Source organism: Cygnus olor, chromosome 11, assembly GCF_009769625.2.
Source record: "Cygnus olor isolate bCygOlo1 chromosome 11, bCygOlo1.pri.v2, whole genome shotgun sequence".
In the NCBI taxonomy this organism is placed as follows: domain Eukaryota; kingdom Metazoa; phylum Chordata; class Aves; order Anseriformes; family Anatidae; genus Cygnus; species Cygnus olor.
In genome coordinates this window covers 13,474,119-13,500,937 of record NC_049179.1, presented here as the reverse complement: position 1 = coordinate 13,500,937, position 26,819 = coordinate 13,474,119, and the positions used below count along the sequence as shown (strand labels likewise).

At 42.9% G+C, this 26,819-nt stretch overlaps 1 protein-coding gene across 4 annotated transcripts; it reads right to left on the bottom strand.

Annotated features, from left to right (window-relative positions):
• Positions 1-311: 311 nt before the first annotated feature.
• Positions 312-26,819, bottom strand: MTHFS (methenyltetrahydrofolate synthetase). 4 transcript variants are annotated; one of them, XR_005823335.1, is made up of 4 exons: positions 25,791-26,380; positions 22,111-22,375; positions 12,618-12,744; positions 2,772-2,897 (listed from the first exon to the last, which is right to left on the bottom strand). XR_005823335.1 is itself a non-coding variant. In XM_040570186.1 (4 exons), the coding sequence occupies exons 1-3, from the start codon at positions 26,313-26,315 to the stop codon at positions 12,640-12,642; spliced, it is 891 nt and encodes a 296-aa protein (XP_040426120.1). In that variant the 5' UTR covers positions 26,316-26,819; the 3' UTR covers positions 2,772-2,897; positions 12,618-12,639. The 4 variants fall into 4 exon arrangements, 3 of the variants coding, with proteins under 3 accessions (XP_040426121.1, XP_040426119.1, XP_040426120.1); XM_040570186.1 differs by having other exon boundaries at positions 12,618-12,740; positions 25,791-26,819; XM_040570187.1 differs by lacking the exons at positions 2,772-2,897; positions 12,618-12,744 and adding an exon at positions 312-479 and having other exon boundaries at positions 25,791-26,376.

Genomic DNA, 26,819 nt, shown 5'->3' with positions numbered 1-26,819 from the left:
TTCTGTTATGCTGCCATAGGCTCTCAATTTGTGCCTAAAGTGGGACTGGAGTGGCGTTGACGCAGTCATGCTTAGTGTCACACTAACCAAAAGCACAGAAACATGTCTCAGGACTCCAGCTAAGCTGCCAGGGTTAGACTTAGAGGCAGGACGCCACTATAAGCACCCCAATTTGGGTGGGATGGAAGGACGTGGCTGTTTGAATAGGGCTGGACTTAGTATATGCATTTAAAACATTTATCAGGATTGGGATCCAGGTTTCTGCTGTGAAAAATACTGGCTTCAGCATAGCTCTGTTGATGTCCATGGCAGGCAGTGCCATCTGGCATAGGTCTCATCCTAAGGTGACCGGTGAACTCTAACAGCCTTGCAGACAAACCTGCTACACGTGAAGCCTGTCCCGTCTTTTCCTTTTGCTCTCCATATGCCAACAGAAGTTCAGAAATGAAGAAGGGATTAAAACGCTGCCAGGATAGATTCTGTAAAAAAAAAAAGAAAAAAGAAAAAGTCCAATTTTCTCATCACATTTATTCCCTGAAGGTCTTGAATCTTAAGAGTCTGCCTTCCTCCTGTACAGCAGAACAGCTGACAGCGCTGCAGAGCTGAGAGAAGCTGGTGAACACTCTGCTGCATGCACCAACACCATCATCTCACCTTCTGCTTGCACAACGCTGTATGACACCTGAACACAACTTATTCTGCATAGTTTGCAACACACCAAGTGAGAAAATGCATCTTTCATTTGGCTGAAGGATTCAGTTTGATAAAGAACCGACAGACAGCCAAGTCTGATCACCATCGTTTTACTAAATAGCCCGTGCTGCAGACTGCTACCAGCCGTCTTGTTCAGGCCTCAGCTTTGCTGTGCACACTGGTGGGAAGGCCAGCAGGCCAATATTGAAGGTGCATGCTCATCCTAGGCAGATGGACCTTCCTTAGCATGGGGTAAAGAAACACCAGGGAGCACAGGCCAGAGAGACCTGAGCTAACGAAGCTATGTTAACCCCAGAGTAAGAGGGTTTAATTAGTTACTGTATTGGCAAAAATGGAAATAAAATTGAATACAAGCATTCTGAGATGACTCATATCTTCACACATAGGCATGGTTTTGTTCACAAGGACAGTTACCTTGGACAAAGTCTTAAGGGCATTCTGGTCTGCATCTGGTCCCTGAGAATTCATGGAATTTTTAATGATAACATGGAGTAGTTTGGTTAAAATAAATGCGCTGACTTATTGATTGAGGAATTAGACACATATAGGAAAAGTGAAGTCATGTTGAAGAAGGCAGGTAGGATTATTAATAGCACAGAAGGGGAGCATTTTGCCACCCTCGTTATCACCTATTATTGGCCTTTAATTCCCAAACCTGTTTTACTCTAAAACCTAGCATCCTCCCCCTGAGTGGGTACCACACTTTTCCTGGGCACACACATTTTCGATGCTGTGCAGACCCCAAGACAGAGTTGTGCTTTAGTTTGCTCTAGTTCCAGTTCACACATGCAGCACACACAGCGATGCGCGACTGCATAGCAAAAACTCTGTAAGGCTTTTGGACCACTAGGTATGGAAACCGAATTTTGACTGTGATTGATCCAGAGTCAGAAATATTGTGTCCTGTTACCGTGAGGACAGCTTGCAGAGGAAAACTGATTGTCCTCCTGCTGACTTCCAGGATGGTCTGGAGGATTGATAGTCTCTGCCACATCCACCTAACTAATGGGTGTCCATCTTCCTCCAATCTGCCCCTCGACATCATTACACTTAAAGCGTAATTACATACATATTGTTTTTAATCTGCCTGGGGCAAATAATAACCTCCCACCCAAAACCTTAGTCAATCCATAAAAACCATTCTCTGCAATTCTTAGTGTCTCATCCTTTAACATAGTTCCCATACTTCCTACAATATTCTGGGATGTTATGAATGTACAAAATTGTAGAGGTTGAAATAATTTTGAATGTTATTTTACAATAAAAAAGAAAAAAATAAGTTGTTCTCCAGATCAAGAACTCCCTGCCCACATTTGAGACCACATGACATTTTTATATTCAGATAAAAGAAACAAACATGTATGAAAGTCATAGACATGAAACTTGTTCTTAACAGATATTCTTTTTATTATGAGATCACAGAGCCAAATAAACAGTCAACATTCCTTGCATACACTAAAATCAATTAAAACTTATTTTGAATCACCAGTTTTTGCCCAGCTTACTCTATGACTTATCTGGTGGTTTCTTGTTTTGCTCACAGATGCACAAAATATTTCAGTACTAAGAAAGTTTACCATAACAAATATCAGAATGGATCAAGAAATGTCATCAGCAGACAGTTCACTTTGAAACTGGAATAATAAAACTGTTAGGTATCAAGTAGCTTGTTCCCACAAGTATGATGAGAAGAAATGATTCTTACTGCAATAAACAGTCACATATTCTTATTTTTATTGATTCTAGAACAAGAATTCACTCCAGATATTTGCTAATTAGAAGCAAATCAATGCAATCTGCATTACTATTACCACATTTACATTGTGTTTATTTTCTTGTTTGAATACAAATAATGTATTTATTGCTCCCAACATCATATATGACTATTAAAAAGTTGTGATTGATGGATCTGAAGTCTTCGGTCGGTCACTCTGAAGGCGGGTTGGTATCAAGATACTTTCAGCAGTCTTCATAAAGGATTTCATCTACTTGGACATCATTTTCTGCCACAGGCACAGATTCACAAATCTGTTCCTTAAAGGCCAAGGCAATCGTGTAAGGCTTTCCACTGGGATGTTTCATACATCTTTCAAGATAGGTATCATAATATCCTTTCCCTCTTCCCAATCTGTTGCCTTTTTTATCAAACCCAAGGCCTGGCATGAAGATAAGGTCAAGACCCCCTGTAGAAAAATGAAATAAACATTAGTGGATGCACTGTGGATCTCCTGATGGCTGGACTACATGCACATAATTTCATACATAGCAAAAATGCTAGCTTTGTGTTTTGCAAAATGCTACCCTCTCTTTGATCAGATGAAAAATACCTTGAATACTAAACCTGTGAATTTACATTTTCATCTTACCAATTGCATACTAGATCAGCTGTAAAATAATTAGACCCTGAAAAGCTAGAAGGAAAAAAAAACCTACCTTATAACAAATTTATTATATCATTCTAGCCTCACACTTCCAAATACTAATGATTATGACTCTAAATCTAGACAGAGATTGAACTCAGAGAAATTAAATGCAGGAAGAATCAGAAAATCAAATGAACTTCTACATCAGGCACAATAATAGAAAGGAAAAAAAGAATGAAAAGAAGATGTGTAAGACAGAGAGTACCTTCTTGACACAACTGTAAGATGCTATGACTCAAAGAGGCTTGAATACAAAGTATTCTGAAAGTGGTTATCTGCCCTCTTACATTGCGATGAAGGTTTGAAGGGCTGTCTCTTTGTGAGCTTCCTCTCCTAAAGGACTGTCCTGCCGGGTCTCCAGCAATTTGTGTTGCTCCAGCAGCACACCAAGGTGTTCTGCCTGCCTCCCCCGAATCTCTCTCCTTACAGAGGACTGTATGCGTTCTCTGAGACCCTTCTGAGATTGTACAATTGGAACTCAGAATCGGTTAAAATACTGAAGCAAGTTGCTTAGCTGGCCAATTATCTGGGCAAAACGGATCTGAGCGGTTGGGGAAACCCTGCTTACAGATCCCACTTGCCAGCTCCAGACAGAAGAGACGGGATCAAGTAAGCCCTTCATACTTGCTTTGCTCATACTCTGTCACCAGATGTGGAGCAGCATCATGCCAGGAGCATCAGTGCTCCAATTTACATGCTGCTGCCCACTCGTTTCAGGAGCTGGTCACACCTCTGCCATCAGGCAAAGGGCACGGGCTGCCCCGCTGAGCACCCGCCAGGCGCACAGCAGCCAGCGCGCAGCTTCCATCCCTTATGCGAGGCTTGTTCTGCTGGTGTTAGAAGTCTTGCAAGGACATCCTCTAAACAAATGAGCTTGGCTGGCCTGGTACTGACCGCTGAACCCAGGAACACACCACTTACTAGTTTCACAATGTAAATAAAGTCTTTCATTACTTGCTGCTGTAGCAGACAGACACTTAAGAAGAGGAAAGCAGGAGTGGCAGGGGAAAGCTAGCACAGACTAAAACACAACTCAGATGAGTTTAGAAAGAAAGCAAATATTGCATCCCAGTCCACTGCTTCTTCCTTATAGGAGCAGTACTGCCTTAAGAAGCATTTTTATAATTACCTTCTGCTTCTTCACCAGAGCTAGCATGCATCAGTACTTTTCCAAACCAACTCTCTACTGCCACTTTGAACTGCACAGCTCTCACCACATCTAGCTGAGGGACAACACTCAGCTTTCGAGGAGATACACGGGAGCATGGACTGAGAAAACCAGAGCTAAGCAGAGTTTTTCAGTTTCCACAGAACTCTATGTGAGACCAAGTATCAGCTCTGAACTCAGCTTGGAAGAGTATGCTGAAAATGCACAGAAGAGCAATGCATTTGCACATCCTTCTCAGGCTCCTGGAGATCACCTTCCACTGCTCATCCTTCAGGGAAGAGTCACTGATGTGAACACCCATCCATCATGACCTGACCAAACTAGAACACAGACATAAAATATGCAAGACAATGCATATGCGATGCTTGGAGAAGATTAATCTTGTAAATATGGCATCACACAGTTAAGAAGTATATTTTTTTTAAAGAGGTCAAGGAAATATGAGGAGGGAATTAGCCAACGGGGAGGCTACAGAATATTACTGGTTGAATTACAAGGGAGCCTCAGTAATTTACCACACTACAGTCAACTTTTTTTCCTAAGACAGACAAATGGTGAATAGCAAACAGAAAAAAAAGGCAAGAGAGCAGAAATATGGTCTCACTTGGATAGGGATAACATTTTTATGGTATCACCGTGTACACCATGTTGGACATACCTTGTCAAATCTCTTGAGTGTTCAAATAAAAATAGGTATTTGCCAACTGTCAGGCCTATAGACTAGGACCTGGAAACCAGCTGGTCTTCTCCCCGTTAGCATGGTCGATAATGGAGGTTCTGCAGGTCGAATCGTCCCCCAGTTAATCCTGTGCTCATTCCTTGTTCTCTCCATGACTTGCCTCACATTGGCTTTGCACAGGCATACAGGTGGTCCAAGAACCAGTGCAGACCAAGCACCAATCATGTTTAAAAAGAAACACACTCTGGCGTACACATTTTTTAGTTGTTTTCACTCCATGTGACTCATGGAAAAAAGCAGAAAACATTTGCCGTCGCTACTGTTGGCAGGTAGGAATGTACACAAGGGGCAAATCTGCTGAGGAAAAAGGTGCAATTTCTCTTTACATTTATATTACAGACAGGAAAGAGACAAGCTGGGGAAGCACTAAGGAAAGAGGGAATTGGCAGGAACAGTGCAGGGAAGAAATATATTTTCTGTGTCGTTTAACTGATAGCACAGGGCACACTCGACTGAATTCAGATGTATTAAAGCACTGTGTTTTCTTCTGGGTTCTCTGAAGAAATGGAGTCTACTTTAATGAGTTAGCTCCGCTATAATCATGGATTTTTTACGCCGAATAACTCAAACAAGCTTGTGCAAATCTCAATATAAAAAACAATGCTGTAAATACTGTAATAGTTACCGTTATATTTTTTTTCCACTAGAGCAGTGTGACACTGAATGCCTTTACTCTGACTCACAACACACTGATATCCACGCAACTCACACCGCATAAGATTTAAGCAAAATACCAAGCAAGACTTTCAGTAGAAAAATGACACAGCTTCCCTGCAAGGAGCCTGAAGGCAGTTCAAGCAGTATTATTCCCAAATCCTGCCCTGGGAGCTAGAAGGAATGACAGAAAGCTGCATGGAGAAAACAATTCCCCTCCACATAACTTGGGGAGCAACAAAACCTCCTGCGGTGCCTGTGGCAGCGCGGGGGAAGAGCTGTTGCTGGATGAGGGTGACACACAGATGAGACCAAGATTGCAGACATATAAGATTACTATCAGCGGTGAGCATACATCAACAGGATGGCAGGTGAGGGGAAGGACGTACTGCCCCTCCAGGCACGTGGCCTTCCTCACGCTCACTAGCCCTTCCAGCCCTGCAGGACCACGAATTGCCACTCAGGATGCCCTGAAGGCCTGTTCCTTTCCCACATCCTTGTCCCTGAGAAGAGAGAGGAGGTTCTTGAGCATCAAACACCCATCAGTTTTTACTGCCTTGTAAAATGGTATAAATGAGGCCTCCTGATGGCCACCAGCTTCTGTTCCTGTCCTTGTAATGCCTTCTGTCCCCCATGTGCCTGCAGTCATTAACTGCTGGCTCAGGAATCCCTAAGCCTCCTGTGACAACAGGCCAGGAGCCCAGGACACAGAACCATGAAAAGCACAACCACTGTCGAGAGGTCTTTTGCTGTGGTTAATCGACAGTTCTCTCAGAATGCTTTTCTCAGGTGGTCTGCAAAATGCTGAGGGCTGAAAACACACAAGCAACAATACATTGCACCAGCCCCGGCCTTCTGTGAAGAGAATACCAATGTTTCTTATAAACTTTAATTAAGCTACAGGATATCCAAGTAAGGTTGGCAATTATGATGACTGTCACCTAATACTCACTCTACCTGTGACACGAGCTCTTGTGGCTACAGCTCCTTCAACTGTGTACCACCGTGTGTGAAATAATACACCCTGACTTACCAACGTGGGCATGCAGCCGTGCTGACATGGCCACAAAGGTTTCATTTATACAGCTAAATAAAGCAGGACCAGAAAGCAAACTCATTTACAGGATCCCAGGTGGTCCACACTGTTTATCTGTTCGTATGCTGCCTGGCTCTGCCAGTACCCGTGAGCAGCAAAGACAGAAGTGTGCAGGTCTGGCCCCTTTCACCCTGCACAGTCCTCCTACACCATCCAAACTGGTGTTGCTCCTCCAGACACAGGCTTTCCTGCCCCATCTCAGTTTATGCCACACAAATCTTTGGCTTCTTGCTACGAAAATACTGCTGTGACGGTCTGCCACAAGGCCACATGCTGGGAGGCAAGCCAAGTCCTGTGTGGTGGGGACAGGACCAGTCTGTGCTACTAGGCCCCACTATATTTAGCAGCATCAAGTCACAGCTTCAGAACCTGCCATGTGGGTGTACAGGCACGCTTCGTCTGCACTGACATGCAACATCTAGGTCTACATACCTTATGTCTACATAGAGAAGTGAAATGACTGGCCTGAGGACTCAGGAAATGTGTGGCAAAACTACATGCAAAAGGCAGGTGTGCATGCTGCGCGTCCCCTGACTTACCCAGCAGACCGAAACATTAGCATCCTCTCTCTGCTGTTTTAAATAGGAATACACGGTTTCGCTTCCTCTAGGCAGCTGCGGTGAATTTCCTCAGTTCGGCAGTGCATTTCTCATTACCCTTTATGATAATATCAAGTTTGATTTGATCCCCAGGGAAGGATTTTCTCCTTGCACCTCATTACCTCTCTTCTCCTTAATCTGATGTTCCTATTTGAAATGCCAAGCGGCGTTTTCTGAAGTGTTCTTGACAATGGTTAATTATAGAAGAGTCCAGCACAGTGCACCAGACGTGGGTCATGGAAAGACTGCTGGGGCCTTGGCCTGCCCTCAGACGGAGCAGCCGGTGTGGCCCCTCTCCTCCCAGACGTGTAGAGGTGCCACCAGCCCGCTGCCACCCCGCTGTGAGGGACATTTATCCCACAATTTCTCTTGGGGGACATATCTCCCCCAAGCCCAGCAGTTGCGCAGGGCTTGCTGTGTCCCCACGTGATGCCTGGGCTCTCCCAGCACGGTGCCTGCGGCACCAGCGAGCTCTTGAGCAGTTGCTTTTTTTTTTTTTTTTTTTCCAATCACAGCTCATTCCGCAGTGGTCATTAGGGACTCCCTCTGCTTTGCTCAGATATAAAAGGTTACATAAGGTGCAGGGCCATGAAGAACTAGGCCAAGAACAATTTTCCGTTTAAAGAAAAGGAGCGCCTTTCTGCACAATGCTCACCATAAGCAGTGTCAGATCAGTCTACGCGCAGCCTCTGCAGAGCTGACAAGTACTTGAAAGCTGTTCATTTACAAGGAATGAAAGCTGACTTTGGTGCTTTCATGATCTACCAAAGACCACAATGAAGGAAAAGCAAACCCTTACGCAGGAAAACTTTACTTTTCAGAATGAAAAGGACACGGTAACTGCCTGCTGCCTCTGTATCTGCTGCCCCGGCAGAGAAGAAAACATTAACTCAATCCATTTGATCCTAATATTGAAAGAATCACTCTTGGTGACATGCACGGTATGGGCCAATGAGTTGGAATAACTGAGAAAGTTCTAATTAATGGCAGAATCATTACTATAACTTTAATTACTGTCAGCATCAGCATCAGCACAGTTAGGCCTCTTGGGTAAGTGCTAGCTTCTCAACATATATTCTGTAGGACTCAGATCATCATCTTGTTCTTTCCACAGCACCTAATACAGTGTGCTCTCGGTTAATCACCAGACCTCAGGGAAAACAACTCCACAGAAGTAAATATTTCAATTATGCTGCAGAGAAACAGTACTCAGCTTTCCCCCTGGAATGCCCTGGGTGCCCCTTGCACCGCTACTGAGGTTGCTAACCGCCCAGTACTTCCTTCCAAATGCAAATTTTCTGCCCTTTGGAAAAAACTTGCTCTTGGTTTCAAGCACAGCATCTCTGCTATTACACACCTGCCACAGTAGAAGTTCAGAAAGGGAAATGACAAATCTGTTCACTACAGGCCTAATCCTGAACCCACCCGGTGTGTGTGCTTCCCGGAGCTGGGATTGCTTCCAGAGGAAACCAGCTCATTATCCTGACTAAGCCCAGGAGAGGGTAAGGAACAGCGTACAGCACCGATGTATACAGCACAGATGGCAGGACCTGGAGCCAGCCGTGATCCCGCAGCTCCTGGTCTCTGGGGCTCGTGTCCTTCAGGACACACTCCTGCCACCAGCAAAAGGCTGTGCTCTGGAAGCCATGTGGCGTTATCACCCCAATCTAATGCGCAAGGAGACAAAAGCATTACCCTTCGCTGCAATTGATAAGCATTTGAAAAAAAGTCATTCATCCAGGACCAATTATGGCAAGTTTTTCCACTAGCACAAGTGATCACAGCCATAAACAAGAGCATTGTTTAACTTTGCCCCAGACAGGCTGCTAAAATGCAAATACAATCCCTGAAAAAGAAATATTGGTAAGAGTTTCATTTCTGATTTGTTCACATGACATACATAGCCTTTTCACATAGCCTTTGAAAATCAATATCAGAAGCTCAGCATGAATCCTCATCTCCTTTGAAACCTAAGCTACAACATAAAGGATCAGATCCTCAGTTACTGTAAATCAGCATTGTCCCACCGAGTCCCCTCTGCACTGACCTTGAGAACTACATAGGAAGTATCACAAGTTACTGACACATGTTTGAGGAAAATCAATTCTTTTCTCTTGTAGGTATTTGTTGTTTGCTCATAAACAGCTCTCCTCTAAAGCTTTCCTAGAGAGCTCACTCTGTAGTCTCCTTGTGATCCCAAACACAGTTACTTAACAGGACTAAAAATTGTGTTTCGTATTAGATTAAAAATACAGCTCATTTTAAACCGCAGACATGAGCTCGTCCTCCAGGTGTTTCCATCACATGAACAACTTTAATTGTGCGGTACCACAGCACTTCGGCACGACCTCCTTTCTTCTGACTATTCATGGACAGTCTTTCCCCCAAGAAGGAAAGCCAGAGAGATGCTTGCATGTACTAGCCAGGCACAGAAATCAAAACCCAAAGCATTGCAGGGCGTGACTGCCTGCAGACCCATGCCAAGGGCTAGCTGAGCCCCTCACCACCCATAGAGTGAAGGAGAGCCTCCCTGAGCACCTCTGCACACTAGGTCCCACTGCTCTGGGTACGGGGTACGCCGTGAGGTCCCCAAGGCTAATGCTCACCTCATCCAGGGGTGCTCACTTGCTTCATTTGTATTCCTCTTTGTTTAAGGGCACTGTAGGCACCAGGAAGGTTTTTGTGTCCTTTTGTCTTCTGGAAAACAACATTTTATCTACATCCACGCATACACGTGGCCCACCAATCTCTTTTACACACATATATGCGTCAAGTAGACTATCTCCTCTGCCATCCATGTGCCACAGGTAATTGGTCCATTATAGAATGACTGAGACAGCTTTTGTTATTGCTTCAATAAAATATTTTGCAGAAAATAGAACCATCAGCAGAATCTACAAACAAGCATGGAGCAACTCAGCACTTATCTGTCTGCTCATCCATGTCTGTGCTTCGTGTCAGCATGAAACATTGGTCTCTGCAGTTCACACTTGCCCTCCTGAACTACGGCATAATAAAATATTTATACTTCTCTCTGAGAAGCTACATGATAGCCATCAGTCATTCAGGTTTAAAACAACGGAGTATCAGTCCCTCTCCTGTTATCAAACCTGAAAAACCCACTAATAATGCCTTTTGATCAGCTGCTGTGCTATTGAGCTTCAGAAAAGTAAACATCCTCCTCCTTCTAAGTTGAATTTATTTAAAACAAAATTTAGTGGCAAAGCATTTGAGAGGTTAAGGGCACTGCACAGCTTCATATGTGGTACTTCAGCCCTGCACGAACAACCCTGTCCTGCCCCACAAATAAATATCCTTTCATGTGTCATCAGTGAAGCTACTGTATAAGGCCAAGACTTGTTCAAATTCTGGCTGGTTTCACCATGTGGGAAGGCTGTGTGAGGTTATAACCATCACACTCATTTCCCCTGAGGTTTAAGTTATTGTCAGCTGAGGTCTAGTCTCATTTTCAGAATTTGCCAAATGTCTACCTAAGAGAAAATTTGAACTAGCTCTTTTCTATTTCGCTATTATTCATCAAGTTGGCAAAGGCACAGTAAATAAACCATAATCACTCAATGCCACCTACAAAAATGTCTGTTTTTGCAAATTCAAAGTAAAGGAAATCATTGCTTAGAAATGCTTTAGTTACCAGCCTGTGAAAAATGACTTACCTACTTCTGCTATTCAGACATTTGAGCAGTTAGAACAGTTTGATTGGGAAAACTTGGGCAATGAAAGATTTTTGGTTTTAATGGTTGCACCTGTGCTCTCCTGTGATTTTAAACCACCAAAATACTCTGAAACAAGATGTGCAAAGGAACAACTCTGAAGGGAGAACAAACTGCATTACATCCACTTTAGAGCACATCAACACATCCTGTTAAATCAGAAAATGCTGACTGCAGAGTTTCTCCTTCAGAGAAACTAACAAGGCACAGGAGCTTGAGCTGTTGATGTTGGGATTGTCATAACTCTGCTACAACCTAAAATACAAGGATCTTTGTGCATCTTTGTGTGTGCTTGTGTGAGATTCATTAAGATTTTATCAGCTACATTTCCCATAGTGTTTATCTAAGCACTTATTTAAATACTTCCACTTGATACATGTGCATGTGCACTTCATTTCTTTACTCTTGGTCTTCTTTTGCTTGCTGCTGTCTGGATATTTTTAAATCAAAATATGACACAAGTGAATCATCTGGGGATTTTTTCAACACATCATGTATCACTATCAGTATTTCCAACACCCCTTGACTCAGTCAGCAGATAGCCTATCACAAAATACAGAGAATCACTTGTGAAATATCATCAACTTCTTTGTCAGTGCATAAACCTGACTCCGGTAGGGAGTTACACCACTTGATAGAAACATTAGGCATCCTTCCAGGCAGGGTTTGCTGAACATGTAGTCAGCTGGTTTGTAGGTGACAGCACCTTCACTGTTAATGTCAAACATGTTAACGTCACAACAGCCGAGTAATCCAGCTCTTTCCATCACAAGGTTTTATTTTTAAAACTTGCACAGCTTAAAATAAACAAAACCCAAAACAACCAAAAAAACAAACAAACAAACAAAAAAAAAAAAACACCATCCCTGGAATCCTCCACCTCCCTCCAGCTCTCTGTGTGTTTGACACTGCCTGGATGAGACTTAAATTATAGGAAAACTGCCTAAATGACACCAGTGCTCCATAGTAAATCTATGGAATACTGACACCTGCCGGCAAAGGGCTTCACATCACTCCTGGACAGTAATTTGCCCTCCATCTACACCCAAAAACTGATGCCCGTCCCATACATACAAAAGGCATCACGAGCAAGTTAAGCAGTTATGAGCTATCATTACACTGTGGAACAGCAGCATGTGAATCCTGCCCTCTGAAAGCCAGCAGCTCCCTTCCAGGTCCAAGGGATTTCCCACCGTACAGGGGAAATGACAGAGTATTTTGAATCTCAGGGATTATCTGTGCCAGGAGGACAAATTTTTTGTAGCTGGAAAAGTGCTGACCTGATTTAATAGCCCACTAAGCTGGCAGAAAACCAATCTTAGGGGGAAAAAAAAAAAAAGAAAGTAATTTTCTGCCAGATTCATGAGCTAAATCTGCTCACCAGAGATGACATCAGCATTGTTGTGAGGACAAGGGGAGAACAGAGCTGGCAGCAAAGAAAAGGCAGCAGAACTGCCCCTCCAGGCACCAGTTGCAGGGCTCAGCTGTCTCACCAAACTGCATCTTCAGTCCACATCACTGTACACAGGTGAGCACCAGGTAAAGGCGTCCTCTCCTGTCCTCCAGATTATCCAGATTATGTGTGCAAAGGCACAGAGACAAGCTTGGTGCCTCTTCTTCCTTTCCAAAAAGGAAAATAAAGGGAGACAAAAATCTGTTTGGATTAGTTAATGCAGCCAAAGATACTTGCATGTTTGCATTTCCCTAGACTAGTTTGGTATACAGACCCATGCCACACTCCACAGAACAACCTAACCTCTTATTTGGTTTTGAAAGACTCCTGTATCTAGGAAACAGTATAAAGAAAATGACAATACCACTATTCACACTGTAGCAAAATAGCCCTCTGAAACAAAACACTTGAGAGTCACTTGCAGTGAATTTAAAGCCTGCGCCTATGTTGTTTTCACTTCTTGTTCAACATTAGTTGATGACAGAAGAAGTAATCTTTTTAGTTGTTTTGCTGAGTGCAAGGAGAATGTTTTCTGCAAGAAAGCAAATATGGATGTTACACTTAGGATGATTACAAAGAAAAGCACTTTTGAAGCCTTAATGACCTTAACAAAAGCAAAAAAAACCTGAGTATTCCAGAGCTCTCAGACCTCCAGGTTCACTGCAGGATACCTCTGCACAGACACAGTATTAAAATTAAACCACAGTGTTCGTGGCTTAGTCTGCACCAAGGAAATTCAGGACTGAAGAATAGCAAAAGGGCATTACAAAGTGATGCCAAAGAAACACATCAACTTTTGCATTTCAAAGTTTTTTTATCCGAAAGTCTTTCAAAGAAGAGATTCCGTGTATATCATAGCATGAATGTTTCTAAACAGAAGTACTGGGAGAAGCCCAGCTAAAAGTATGGGCGTTTGCCCAGCAAATTGGGTGCTGATTGTTATTAGGCTGCTCCAGAGCTGTGGGAGGTGGTGCAGACCGCAGGGCAGGCATGGGGATGGAGTTGTGCAGCTTGCAACTGAAGGCTGGAATGCAGGAAAACCTTGGGGAAGCAGCTGCTGCCACAGCTGGGTCCAAAACCTGAACTATTTTATTTCCAAGCAAGTATTTTCCTAGCGTTTCTTGTTAGGGAACACCTTATACAGAATAATTTATCTCGTCTGTTTTATGGATCAGGAATACTGGAACAGACATTTTTGTAATGACTTGTAGCTGTGGGATACCTGTGTGGAACCCAGTAAAAAAGGCCTGCCCAGTGAGCTGATTTGAAAGCTGTGTTATGGCATATACAGAATGAATTAACTTGTACACTGTTATTACACGTATTTCACAACATTTCTTCACCTGGGCGTAAAACGTTTTCTCAGGCATATTTTCTCCAAAATTGCAAAGGCTGACAGACCAATGGGTAGAACTGCTACAGATCTAGAAAACTTCCATATGAGAATAAGAAAACAGAAAATATTTAGTAAAGAAAAAAAGGTACAATTGATATAATACAGGTTTAACCAAGCAATGAATAATAAAAAGAAAGTAAATCAAACATCCTTATTTACTTCTTATCGTAGAAGAATGAGGTATCACTTGAACAGATAGCAGCAAATTTAAAATGAATACAAGGAACATAACATTTCACATAGCATAGGAACATAATGTAATATTAACGTAACAAGGAACATAGTATTTCACATTACAACTAACTGACTACGACTCACTGCTGTCAGAAGGTTGCAGAACCAAGGGCTTAATAGAAATAAAAATAGTTGCTTATAGGAATGACCAGAATGCCCACAGGTAAAGAAAAACCAGAACCTGTTTGCAAGGGGATAAGCCAGGAACTGCAGCTGCAGTGGTAGGAAGAAATTTCAGCTATTGCAACACAGCTGCAAGCTGTGAGGTTTCCTATGTCTTGTAAAACTCATGATGCTGGACTGAATGGCCAGTGCTGTGACCCTGCACTGCGTGGGGGAAGCATCCTCCCTCCACAAGTAGACTCACCACCAGAGTGTTAACGCCTCACTTGCACTGAATTTGCTCTCCTCATGCATATCACAATACTATGGCTCATTGTCTCCAAGCAGTTCATTCCAAACTTCTGATATCATTAAAAAATAAATTATATTAAGAGCTAAGCCTCGATTTTCAATTTTGTTTCATCCCATGGTCTCAGATTTTCTTTTTTATGACCAGTGTAAAAAGATTTTAAATTGTAATCTACCCCTTGACATATATTGTACTGTAAGTTTTAATCAAGACTCCCAGAGGAAAAGAAAATCTAATACTACCCTCGATCACTTCACATTTTTTTAACTAAGCAGTAATATTTAACGTCTGCTTTCCACAAACCTGTATTTCATTTATTCCAGATACTTTCCAATCTGCATATATCACTTAAATATCTCACAGTTACCCGCAAGTATTATTTACCACAAGCGTTTTTTCAGATTGATTAACACCATTTTCTATGTTCCCATTATGCCTCCATGTACAACTCTACAACCTCCAATGGGTCTGAAGTAGCTTATTAGACCTTCCCTGTGCTTCAAGACACTGCATTTTTATTTCTAAACTTTCATTAGCCTTATATTTCAAAATCTTCCAATTTCTGGTGCATTTTGGGGAGGGTGGGGGGGCAGGAGGGGAAGTGGGTTCTAACCCATTATCTTTTTTTTTACATCCTATTTTACTTTGCAGCTGTAAATTAATCTCTTCCTCTTAAGACTGTATTGCCACAACCTCAGCCACATTTCTAAAGAACTTTGCTAAAATTTGGAATGACTGAGAATACCAATGTCATCAAAAGGCCATCAGTCCTGGCAGCACATGCAGACTCTTCGAATGTGCAACAAAATTGTGGGACTTTAATGACAGGTGAAACAGAGCTTTCACAGACTAAAATGTTTCTGCAGGGCAGATCCCAATGGCAAACTCTAAAATGGGGCTAATGGTCATTCTGGAAAAATTTCAAACTACTTGGAGTTGCTCGGAATTGTAGTCTAGGGGTAGACAGCATTTTGCTTGCAAGAGGTTCACACTTCCCAGTGTAAATACCTCTTATAAACCAAATACAATCCACACAGGCAAGCTGTCCCTGTCCATTCCTGCTACCAGCATATTACTGTCATTTATGTTACAGCAAGGCTCAAAGTATTCTGCAGGTTGTAAGGACAGAAAAATATAACTCCTCTAACCTCAAAAGCTAACGTACAAAGACCTATGTGAAAATGAAGTAGCAATAAGTCACTGATAGACATATGTTAGCATTTCCTCACTTTGAACTTTGGATTTTTCCTTAATAAATATTCTGGTATTTATATCACTGGTTATCTAGTTAGCATCTTACTAATTAATATGAAGACAACACAAATATTGTCATCAGTAGGCCACTACTGTTTCCAAAACTAAAAATTCTGGAAGTCTCCAAATTAAATTACAAAATACAAGTCCAGTTCTTAATGCATTCATTTCTGGAAGCAAAAATACATTATGCTCCAGGAGAGTAGTACCAGATTATTCAGCATTCCCCATTATATATAAGATGCTGTATTTCCAAGTGCTTATATTTTTCAGTCTGGGCATTTATGACAAACCAAGGTTTTTTATGTTCTTTTTTACTCAAGGCAAAATGGTTCACTGGTTTCTAAGAACAATGCTAGCAAAAAACGACCAGGAAACTTCCATTGCTCCATGTTTTGAGGCAAGTAGAAAACTTGATCAGAGTAGCCTCTGTGTCAACGATGTGGCTTTAGCCACTCAAATCCATTTGAGTTGGTCTTATAAAATATTGTAAATGTTTGAAAATCTGCCATTTGCACAGGCTTAGGAAAGATTTGTTAGGGTTAATGCTGGGCCTCCCTGAGGATGCTGCCCTCTGTACCAGTGCTGGAGCTGCAAGCGCATGGATAGCCCCACAGCTCATCAGGAACTAGTGCCAGTTTATAAGGGACACTGTCTCCATTCTGGCTACCCAATCCCACCCCACGCACCTTGCATCAGGATGGCCACGTGGCAAACTTGATGCATTCACTTATCTGGGTTACAAAATTCCAAACCAAAACAGGCAGAGAGGAGGAAAATGTTTTTTTCATCCAGAGAAGCTCATTGATCCAGCTTGCCACAGAGAGGCTGGTGTAGGAATACGCTGAAATTACAGGGAGGGAGAACTCCCTAGGCCAGCAGTGAGGCAAAGAAGAGCACATGGAGCTGCAGGCTCAGATCCACACTCTGAGCTGTGAGGACTCAGAAGGACTTTTATTGCAGGGGTTGCCCCAGTCCCTCTGACTGGGGCGAGACTGGGAACTGAAACGTGGAAGGAAATGAGGGCTGGAGTTTCACTAACATTTCTTCTGGAAAGTCACCAGTTTATGCAACCCCTCATCACCAGCTTCCTGCCAAGCCTTTAGTTGCACCAGTCCAAATTGGTGGAGGGTTTCCCCGTGCAGCTTGCAGTGGTGCCACACGGATAACAGTACCGGCACCACAGCAGAGGTCTGGGACAAACAGAAGGCAACAAGACAGGACAGCGGCTGATTTAATCCAGCGATGCCCAAAAGAAAGGATCACAAAACTCTGCTTGAGAGTCACAAAATCACAGAATGGTTTGGGTTGGAAGGGACCTCAAAGATCATCTAATTCCAACCCCGTGCCATGGCAGCGACACCTCACACCAGACCAGGTTGCCCAGGCCCCATCCAACCCGGCCTTGAACACTTCCAGGCACAGGGCTTCTCTGGGCAACCTGTTCCAGTGCCTCACCGCCCCCATAGTAAAGAATTTCTTCCAAATATCTAATCTAAATCTCCCCTTTTTCAGTTTAAACTGAAGTTACTACACTTCCTGACAAAGAGTCCCTCCCCAGCTCTCCTGTAGGCCCACTTTAGGCACTGGCAGGCTGCTGTGAGGTATCCCCACAGCCTTCTCTTCTCCAAGTTTCTTCTGCGTCTTTCTTGTGCTGGTGGCCCCAGACCTGAACACAGTACTCCAGAATCAATTTTGTGCTGTTTAGTACAAGTACTATTTAACAGAAAAGGTTTTTTTTTTTTTTTTTTTTTTTTTTTTCTAAGGCCATGAGAAAGAAGCCACAACAGTGAGGAAGAAAATGAGAAAACTGGGACAGGGAATCATGTATGTCTGGACCCAGACAAGCGAAAGAAGAGAAAGCACATGATCTCCTTCCTTTTGGCGGTGCCAAGCTATTTATGTTGGCCCAGCTGCCCAGGAAATGACAGCCTATGACTGGGAGGAAAAGGAAATGGGGAGTATGGTCAGAAAGGCCAAGAAGGACACAGGGAGGGAGACTGAGACTCCGGGCAAAGAGCAGGAGGGATGGAGGCAGGCATTCTGCTGGCAGAGAAATTAAAACTTGGAAAAGAGGGGTCCAGCCCAAGGATGAGACAAGACTGGGAAGCAATCACTTTGGAGGGAACAGAGAAGAAGCCATATTGTTTGGAAAGACAGGCAAAAGAGTTTGTGTTCACTGGGGGCAACTCCTCCCTACAGCCTAGCTTGGAACCCAGGGTCCTGAGCCTCTGCTGGTCCTTTATCACATTATAGTGATAAAGAGCCCATACAGAAATGAAGACTTGTGTCATAGTTTGAATAATGCACAGCAAAAAAGGCCTGCAGCTCTAACTTGAACAAAAGGGAAAAAACAATGACTGAATGCATACTTATTAGCGGCATTCATTAACAGCGTTCAACCTTTGCATCTTTGAAAGAGTCTAGATTATTGCATCGGGGTTCATCTTGAATGACTCCAGATCCAATGGGCAAGGACTATGTAATGGCCTACTTGAAGACTGGGGCAGAATATACACAGATAAAGAGGCTGAACTAAGTTTGTACATGTAATCCTGCTTCTTGCATTTCTTCAGAGAGTACCTCACAACCCACTAGAGTTAGCAGATTCAGAGCCACAATTTCTAATACCTATTTCAGCCAAAAACAAGTGTCTAGGCCCAAATTCCTCTCCCCATCATCCAGGTGAATGTTTTAAAAGTTGTTTATAATTTATTGTACATCTTCAACTACCACTCTACAATTTGCTTATGGACATTTAATTGTAATATGCACTGGATGCAAGACTTCCAGCTGAGATCCCTGAGGCCGAAGTTGGTCACTTGACTCCCTTCAAAAAAGTCACCTCCAAGAATTTTACCACAGGGACATATTCAACCCAATCATTTTTTTCAAGTCCCAGTAAGAATAATTGTTTTTTAGGAGGAACAACTTAGCTTTTCACCTATAGCACTCAAGAGTAGATTTAAATACTAATAAATAACATTACAAATGAGGAAACCCATGTCCAGCCTGCTGAATCATACCGCCTCCCTAAACCACATTGAAATGAGAGCTGCTGGGAAGGTGTCCTTTAAATTTCTGTAGGAGTCGTGATAAGAAGCAAACAGGGAGCATGGTTTTATCTGATTTACTCCTTCCATAGTTGTGCAAGGTGTTTACACTCGTGTAAACAATTGCTGCAACCTGCCTAAAGTTTCATCCAAAGTATTACCTTGGGCAACAAACTATACCAGTGCATATTTATATTTCTGGTGGGCAAGGATATAAGCATGTGAATTCAGACCTATTGAGAAAATGTACCACTGGGTTGTTCCAAAACTTGTCTAAATCTTAGAGTGGGCATACCTGGAAATCAAACAAGTCGTGCACTTACATACACCCTTACTCCAAGTAATATATCTGAACTTCTTCCACCTTTGTTCTTTGTTTCTGTGTCCACTGACCTGAAGAAAGGAACTTTTCATATTAAAATAGTTATCCATGCATGGTAGAGAAGACAACAGACTTTCTACTACAGAACCTACACTGATCTTTGTTTATGACAACAAGGTGTAATGTGCTGTGCTGTCAAGATGAAAACAGGTAAATCCTGATCCAACAGAAAAAGGACCATCTCCCAGAGGAGGGGCTCATGTCCAGTAAACATGGCCTGCGAGTACTACCAAAGATTGGGAAACTATGTAAAAATTATACCTAGTTTTACATTCGAGCTGTTCTTCACAATAACTTTGCCTTAAAAAGAGGAAAGAAGTGTTAACAACAGTCTGCATTTAAGCTTTTTGTCATGCAAGATGAATACACTCAGTAGTGACATGACTTATTTATGTACCTGCAGGGTATTCCTTGGAAATTACATAGCAACTTATGCAAGCAATGGGAACATTACTAGTATAACACCATGTCATCTCTTTATAACAATGTAAATGCCTCAGATCACCACAGTATTTGATAACATCACAAAGATAAATGTTTCATCCATGCATAATTCCAACAATGAAGGACAAATGTAGTAGCAAGGCAATTTGCATTCCTGCAAATGTACCAAAGTTCAAAAGATATAACTGACACAAAAATATAGCAGAAGTATTTCAAAGATGCACTGAGATACAGTGTCTGTTTCTGTGGGGACAAATTGGAGTGTATGTGTACAATTATGTAATAGTGCAAAAAAAACTAAACTTACTCTCTAATCTTCAAAAGCTTTCCAAGGAAAAAGGACCAGGATCTGACTTCCAATTCACAATAAATTATTCCTGCATTATAGAGTATAAACAGACTAAACTCAAGCTTCAGACGGGACAAGACTGACGTGGCCTTATATCAGTTGTTACAACTGCTGATCAGAAAAACAGAATACCATTTCAAAAGTTACATCAAAACAGAAGTATGAGTAATTTTGAGCAAATGCACTCTTATCATTCTATGCTCCTCAAAACACGATACATGGGATCTCTGTGAAATGCCTCTTACAACTCTTCCCCTGATCTCTCACTGCAGTCAGCAGCCTAAATGTAGGACTCACAGGACCGCTGTAGCTCTCTTGGCGTCGCTCTCTGCCCATAAGCATACCCTAGGGCTGAGAATGAAACAGCAGCTCCAGGGCTAGCCAGGTACCACAGCTTGCTCCTGCCTTCCTGCATCTTCACTGCCACATCTGGGCCATCTGCAGCAGGTCCATCCCAGTGCACTCTGCACCTGGTAGTCCCTGCTCCCATTACACCTAAAATTGTATGTTTCCTTTGTGATCTCTGCAACAGACTTGTTAAACTCAACAAACAGCAGCTTGTTAGTAGTGCAAAAGTTTGTCCCAAGTACCTAACCAGACTTAATCAACAGAACCCTGGACACTTTAAGGGTTACCTTCAAAAGCCACTAGATACCACCGATATACAGAAATTTACAGAAAAAAAAAAAAAAAAGGAAAACAAGTAACAGTGCTAAATATTAAATGCAAAGAAGACAGATGTATGAAGCAGTTAAATCCATCGCTGCCTAAATTGTGGACATGGAAAAGATTCTGAATTAAGAAAGAGGTAGTGATCCAAAAAAAAAAGAGAAACAAACACAGTGAAAATGCTGATAAATGACGACTACGTACTAGAGCTAATGCTTCCAGCATGATTGGCTATAGGGCAGTGTTCTGGGAAAGCACATTGGCATCCCAAAACAAACACAAAACCCAGTTCAACCAAACAGATTCATATAAATTTTATGTTCCTGTACTGAGCATTAAAAAGCTGGTGAGTCTGTGAGGTATGGAAGCTGTCAGCATGGTAAATTTCCATCTAAAGAAAACTTCCCCAGCCTGAGGTTTCAAGCCTGATCCACTAAACATTTCTGCAGATGTTTCAGGAAGACGTTAATGTGTTTACAAAAAGAATGAAAATAATTAATGCAGACACAGAAAAAGTAAGTTTGTTTACAATTCTGTAAAAGCTGGGGAATTTTAGGTTAAGAGAGAGGTTCTTTTGGGACCAAAACACGTATGTCATAGATAAACCTAAATGAACTTGTAACTTTCCAACTCTGTGAAGAATCCAGTGTCTGAGACAGCATTTTAAGATCAAAACAAAAATGTAAGAGACAATGATCGAAAAGAGTTTGCAATGTTTACCCAAGCCTGCAAGAAAGTTTTTTTTATTTTCAGTCTAAGGTCTCAGTCCAGAAAGCTGTTCTGCATTGGCAGGCTCCACATCAGCACTGTGATTCATCCATGCAATACAATTTGCAGGATCAAAGATTTCAGAAAATCCTCTTGTCAGCCTACAGGCATCACCTGAAAAGATCTGTACCTTTCAGGCAGTGGAAACTGAAGTTCTCAGAGTGTGTCTGAAAATATCTGCGAATCCCTATGACTTTCAATGGCAGCCCAAGCAACTCCTAGCAAGCCCCTGCCCCCGTGAGGCCCTGTGCTGTGCTTCCCAAGACTGCATTGAGCCTGTCCGTGGAAGGGGACCAGGGAGTGAATTTATCTGGAGAGAAGACTATTTTCAGTTGGATCAACTGTGCAGTATTGCTCTTGCCAGCTCTGCTGGCATATCACAGGGGTGGCACAGGTTAGAGAAAAACAGGCAAGAGAAAGTAGCACCTGCTGACATCGACTTCAGCATCTCTACCACAACACATTAGACCAAAGCATAACATTTAATTTAATTCTCGCTATCTGATTACTTCTTACCAGCATCCTGACTACTCCTGATCAACAACCCTGCAATGTAGGAGGAAAACACTCACCACCAGCAAGAGCTTCCTCTCTTGCACTGTCATCGTCACTAGGCTGAAGAATATTCCAGGATGTCAAAGTAAGTGAAGAAATGTCTTCAGCTGATGATAACTTTAGCATGTCCATGTGATTGCTGTCAGGTTTGTAACGTGGGATGAAACACTCCTTGCCTTGCTTAAAAATGTCCTTAATGATTTCTTCTGTCTGGATTTCATCTGGCATGCTCAGAAAGATTGCAATTCTTTTGGATTCTTGGTACCTTGAATGCCCAATCACCTATACAGGAAATTGCTGTAATGAGTTTATGAGAAGTTTACGAAACGATCGAGTTTATTTTAATTAAAAACACAACTGGAGAAAAATATCCATTGGAAAGAATAGAGATACAAACTACCACGAATCACAAAGAGAATAAACTGACTTGTTTCCTACTTGCTACCATGAGCAAAATCAAAATGGGCAAATTTTTGCACCCAGTGAACAAAAAATTGTAAGACAGGTTTGGGCCATCAAAAAACAGTTTTAGAGACAGTCCGGATCCTTTAAATATTTGTGCCATATAGTGCAGGCATCCTCAAACACCAAACATCACTTGAGAAAGATACAGCAGGTCAGAACTGCCAGCTTATACAAGACATGAGGATTTTGCATTCCTTTTCTTCCACCCTTTTTACATGCTGCATTTCACAACTGGGCCTAGGCAGGATGAGAAGTGCATCAATGAAAATAACTCAAAAGAAAATTAGCATCAAAGCAGTTGACTGCTGAGCTCATAGTCTTGCAAGATCAGGCCCTTCTTTCTTTTTTTTAAATCTGAAATGCCTTACCTCCAGCAAATTTAGATATATGACTACAAACACCACCTGCTTCTGATAGGTGATCTTATTACTGCACATTTTTCAGAGCTTGAAGGAAAGATGGCCTTGCCATTTTTTTTTTTATTTTCATGAGGTTGTCTGTGCTGGACTTATGAAAGATCGAATGTAGGAAGGAAAATAAAAAATGCTTATATGGTGTAAAAGTGTTAACAGATTCATACCTTACTATGTCTCTGCCCAATTCCAGGTTAAATTCCACATTAAAATTTGTGAGGAGTTTTTTTTTAAGGCTTGTCTTCTCTTTCTTCAGTACCTTATATATTTTGTTACTTACATCAAGACATGACAAATACAAATGTGTCCCTTCTGACTTAAATGTGATTTATGCTTATTCTACGCACTTGCAAAAAGCTGTCAGAAATATCTCAGACAATTGAGAAACTGTGCTTACACCAAATCCTCCGTTCTGTGTTTGCGTAACTGCAGGGTAACTGCTCTCCTGAGCTTTACCCCTTGCCCTTCCCCTGTTTTGAGAGATATATGCCCATATCTGAGTTGAGAATTGGTTTTCATTCTTTTTTTTTTTCTTTCTAGCACACCAGCTAAAAGCCCAGGCGAAATATTCAAAAGATGGATATATTTTGTAAGGCAAGATATAATGAAACACGCTGGCCCAAATTATGGTAATGTGTTGCTAGGCCATAGAAGTGCCTAACAATTCAAAAGCGTACTTTACTTCTTTTTGTAATTTGTTCAACCTTGCACATGGATTTTTCCAACTAAGTGATTAAGCTCTTAAACAACAGAATTTCCATGGCAGCCTTTGTTTGAAAAAACCAACTATTTAGTCAAATTGCAGACTCCAGACAATGCCTGTAATTCATGTTACTGAGGGGCTCCTGAGCTGAACCTTTTCATGGGTTGACAGCATTGAGAAACTGAAACGCAAAACTCTCCTCTGTCAAAGAGGTTCTGTGGGCACCACACGGGTCAAATCTGTTCTGACATGTCCAACAACACAATGATTATGCACTACAGAAAGAAGTGAGGTTGGAGATGTAAAACCACAAGCTATCAGAAAGGCATGACTTCAAATGTTTTCAGAAACGTGAAGACGAAGCTGCTAAGACTCTAAGCAGTTTCTGAGAAGAGTGAGAAAATTTCCGCACTTACAAATATTGTGTGCCCTTTGTTCACATCAGTTGATGGCTGTTGCTGCAGAATTAGAGCATGCAAACAGCATGACTTTAATCGTGAATAGACACATTAAAAAAGAATAGTCATCCAGAAGATAAGCAATTTTGGTTTGAATTTAAAGATCATTTTGAGATGACATTTTACTACTAAAAATATTGTTCAGGTCCTATAAAATAACATACTCGCTTTTATTAGCTACGCTTACTTATATACATTATAGAGCTACACTTTCAGCCTCATATTGTTCCAAGTATTTTCTCATAATTTTCAAGAATTTCTTCATGTCAGCTGCATTACCTTCCTATAAGGAAGCTGACTCTCTTTTCTGTCAGCTGTGCAAAGCCATTGTGTCTGAAGAAAGCTCATGATTCAACTTGTGCCGTATTATTAAAACGGCATGATAACATCAACTTATATGTCATATTTCCCAATGACTTATTCTAAGCAAAACAAAAGCTTTACCTTTTAGTATGTCCTCACCCAGAAAAATAAGTGTCCGGTTGCTGAATTTATCAGCTACAGTTAGACTAAGGCTGAGAGCTCCAAAAACTTCTGTATATGGCCTGGGTGCTTATAAAGTTGGCAGAGGACTCTGACAGTATTTTGTAAAAATTGTGATTTAAGTCTAGGGTGTGAGATTATTAAAATATATTTGTATTGTAGTAGGATGTAATATATATATATTATATATATGTAATATATATATATGAAAGCAATGAAAAAGTTTACGTGAGTTCCAACTAAACCTATGACCTAAAGTTTCCGTGCTGCCATGTCACATTCATGAGGTCGCTACACATTAGTATTAAGCAAAGTTTATATGATTTAAGATCCTTTGGCAGGAAAATAACAATATAAACATAGATCATCTGGAAGTACACTCTGGTGTTGAAAAAAAAAAAAAAAGGATGACTGTTCTATTACATGCAGTGACTGAAAAATAAAATTTTATTGTGTTTATTAAAATGATAAAATACATCTATATAAAAACTTTGCAATCCAAATGCAAACAGAACATTTCAAAAGAACACACTGGTATCACGCTGTGCTATGACACCAGTTAGGTAAACCCCGCTTGATACCTTTTAAAGTATAAAAATTACATTTGAAATAAAATTGCCGGGAAGAAATACACTGAAGGACACAGAAGGGAAATTACAGCCAGTTAAGCAAAAGGCCGGGGTGAGACAGTCGCTAAGTTTTTACACAGCGCTCGCTATAAAACGAGGCCGACGCGAACTTTTTAAGATAAACACCCACCACGGACCCACGTGAAACCCCACTGCGCTGGGTTTCAACACAGAGCACGTCCCCAGTTTCACAAATGCCCCACCGCACGCGTGACGGCGTTTTGGGCAGCACCGCTCGCAGCAGCCACCCCAAATCCCTGTGAGGGGCTGAAATCCCTGCCCCGTCCTCTCCCAGCGCCCTGCTCCGGCCTGATCACCGCCGGGGAGGGCGGCAGCCGGTTTAGGACGGGGCACGGCAATGGCCAAGCGGACCCCGCTGCTCCAGGAGGGATCCGGGCAGCGGCCGAGGAGCTGGCGGCGCCCCCGAGTCACCTCCTGGGCCCCCAGCGGGCCTTGGAAACCCCCCGGCGGTCCTCCCCAGCCGCCCCCGGGCTCCGCTCTTCCTGGAAGCCTCCGGGTGACGGCAGGGCCCCGGCTCGCACCCACCTTGCGGCTCAGCAGGCGGGATTGCCGCTGCTTCTCCGCCGTGCCCAGCGCCCGCAGCCGCTGCCGCAGCTCCGCTCGCAGCGCCCGCTTGGCGGCCCGCAGCGCCGCCGCCATTTCGGGGACGCCGCCGCCGCCCTCCCGCGGCGGCTCCATGAGCCCCGGGGAGCCGGGCCGCAGCGCTTCGGGGCAGCGTTGTGGAGCTACTGGACTGGGTTCTCGGGTGGCTTCCAGCCAGCTGAGGTCCCAGCACAGCCCCGCTGTCCGGGGAGGGGATTGTTGGGCAGGGTGCCCTGGCCAGGTCTGGGGGAAGGTAGGTGCCCGGTGGCCACGCAGCCTGGCAGGGCTCCATCCCTGCTTGGGGCAGCCACCTCCTCTGTCCCTCACTGCCATGGGGTCAGCCTTCCCTGCAGGGTGATTCCCAGCGAAAGGTCGTGGCTTGGAGGCCTGGTGTGCTCTGCCCACTGTCTCTGCTCCAGACCAGCCACCACAGCCTGTCAGGGTGAGCCCTGTGCCATGCAGAACCATTTTCAAGGCTCAATGTCAATCTAGCGTTCATTGCAAAGAATTTCCCCTTTCCTAATTTTGCTATAGAAAGGGAAATTACACTTCAGCAGGATATTTGACCGCTGCCTGCCAGATGGTTTCACATCCCTACAAGCTCTGGCGGTGGCTGGTGGACCTGGAATGCAGGGGAGATTTTGTGCCCTGAGAGGAACAGAAAGCGCTGCGCTGGCACCAGCCCATGGCAGCCTCACTCCCCCTCACAGCACGGGTGCTGGCCTGGGTGATGGGGGTGTCAAAACGGAGACGCTGCAAGTGTCCTTTGGTTTCTCCCTTGGCAGGAATATGGGAATAGGCACTTTCATACATCTGCTGTAGGTGTTACTGAGAAACATCTCAATCTAACTGTTGTGTGTATTGATGTCACCGGCTGTCCCACGTGCGGCTTGTTGGCTGCATCTTTTGCTCTGGAAAGAGCATTGTGTTCTCCAACATACCGCCTGGCAGCTGCTGTCGGTGAAACAGCAC

Coding starts and splice junctions, on each gene's coding strand:
- MTHFS (XM_040570185.1), bottom strand. CDS start 26,315: ATGGTTCTGCATGGCACAGGGCTCACCCTGACAGGCTGTGGTGGCTGG. Junction 22,376..25,790: donor CCCGCCTGCTGAGCCGCAAG/GTGGGTGCGAGC, acceptor TTTCCTGTATAG/GTGATTGGGCATTCAAGGTA. Junction 2,898..22,110: donor AGAGGAAGCTCTTGCTGGTG/GTGAGTGTTTTC, acceptor ATTTTTCTACAG/GGGGTCTTGACCTTATCTTC.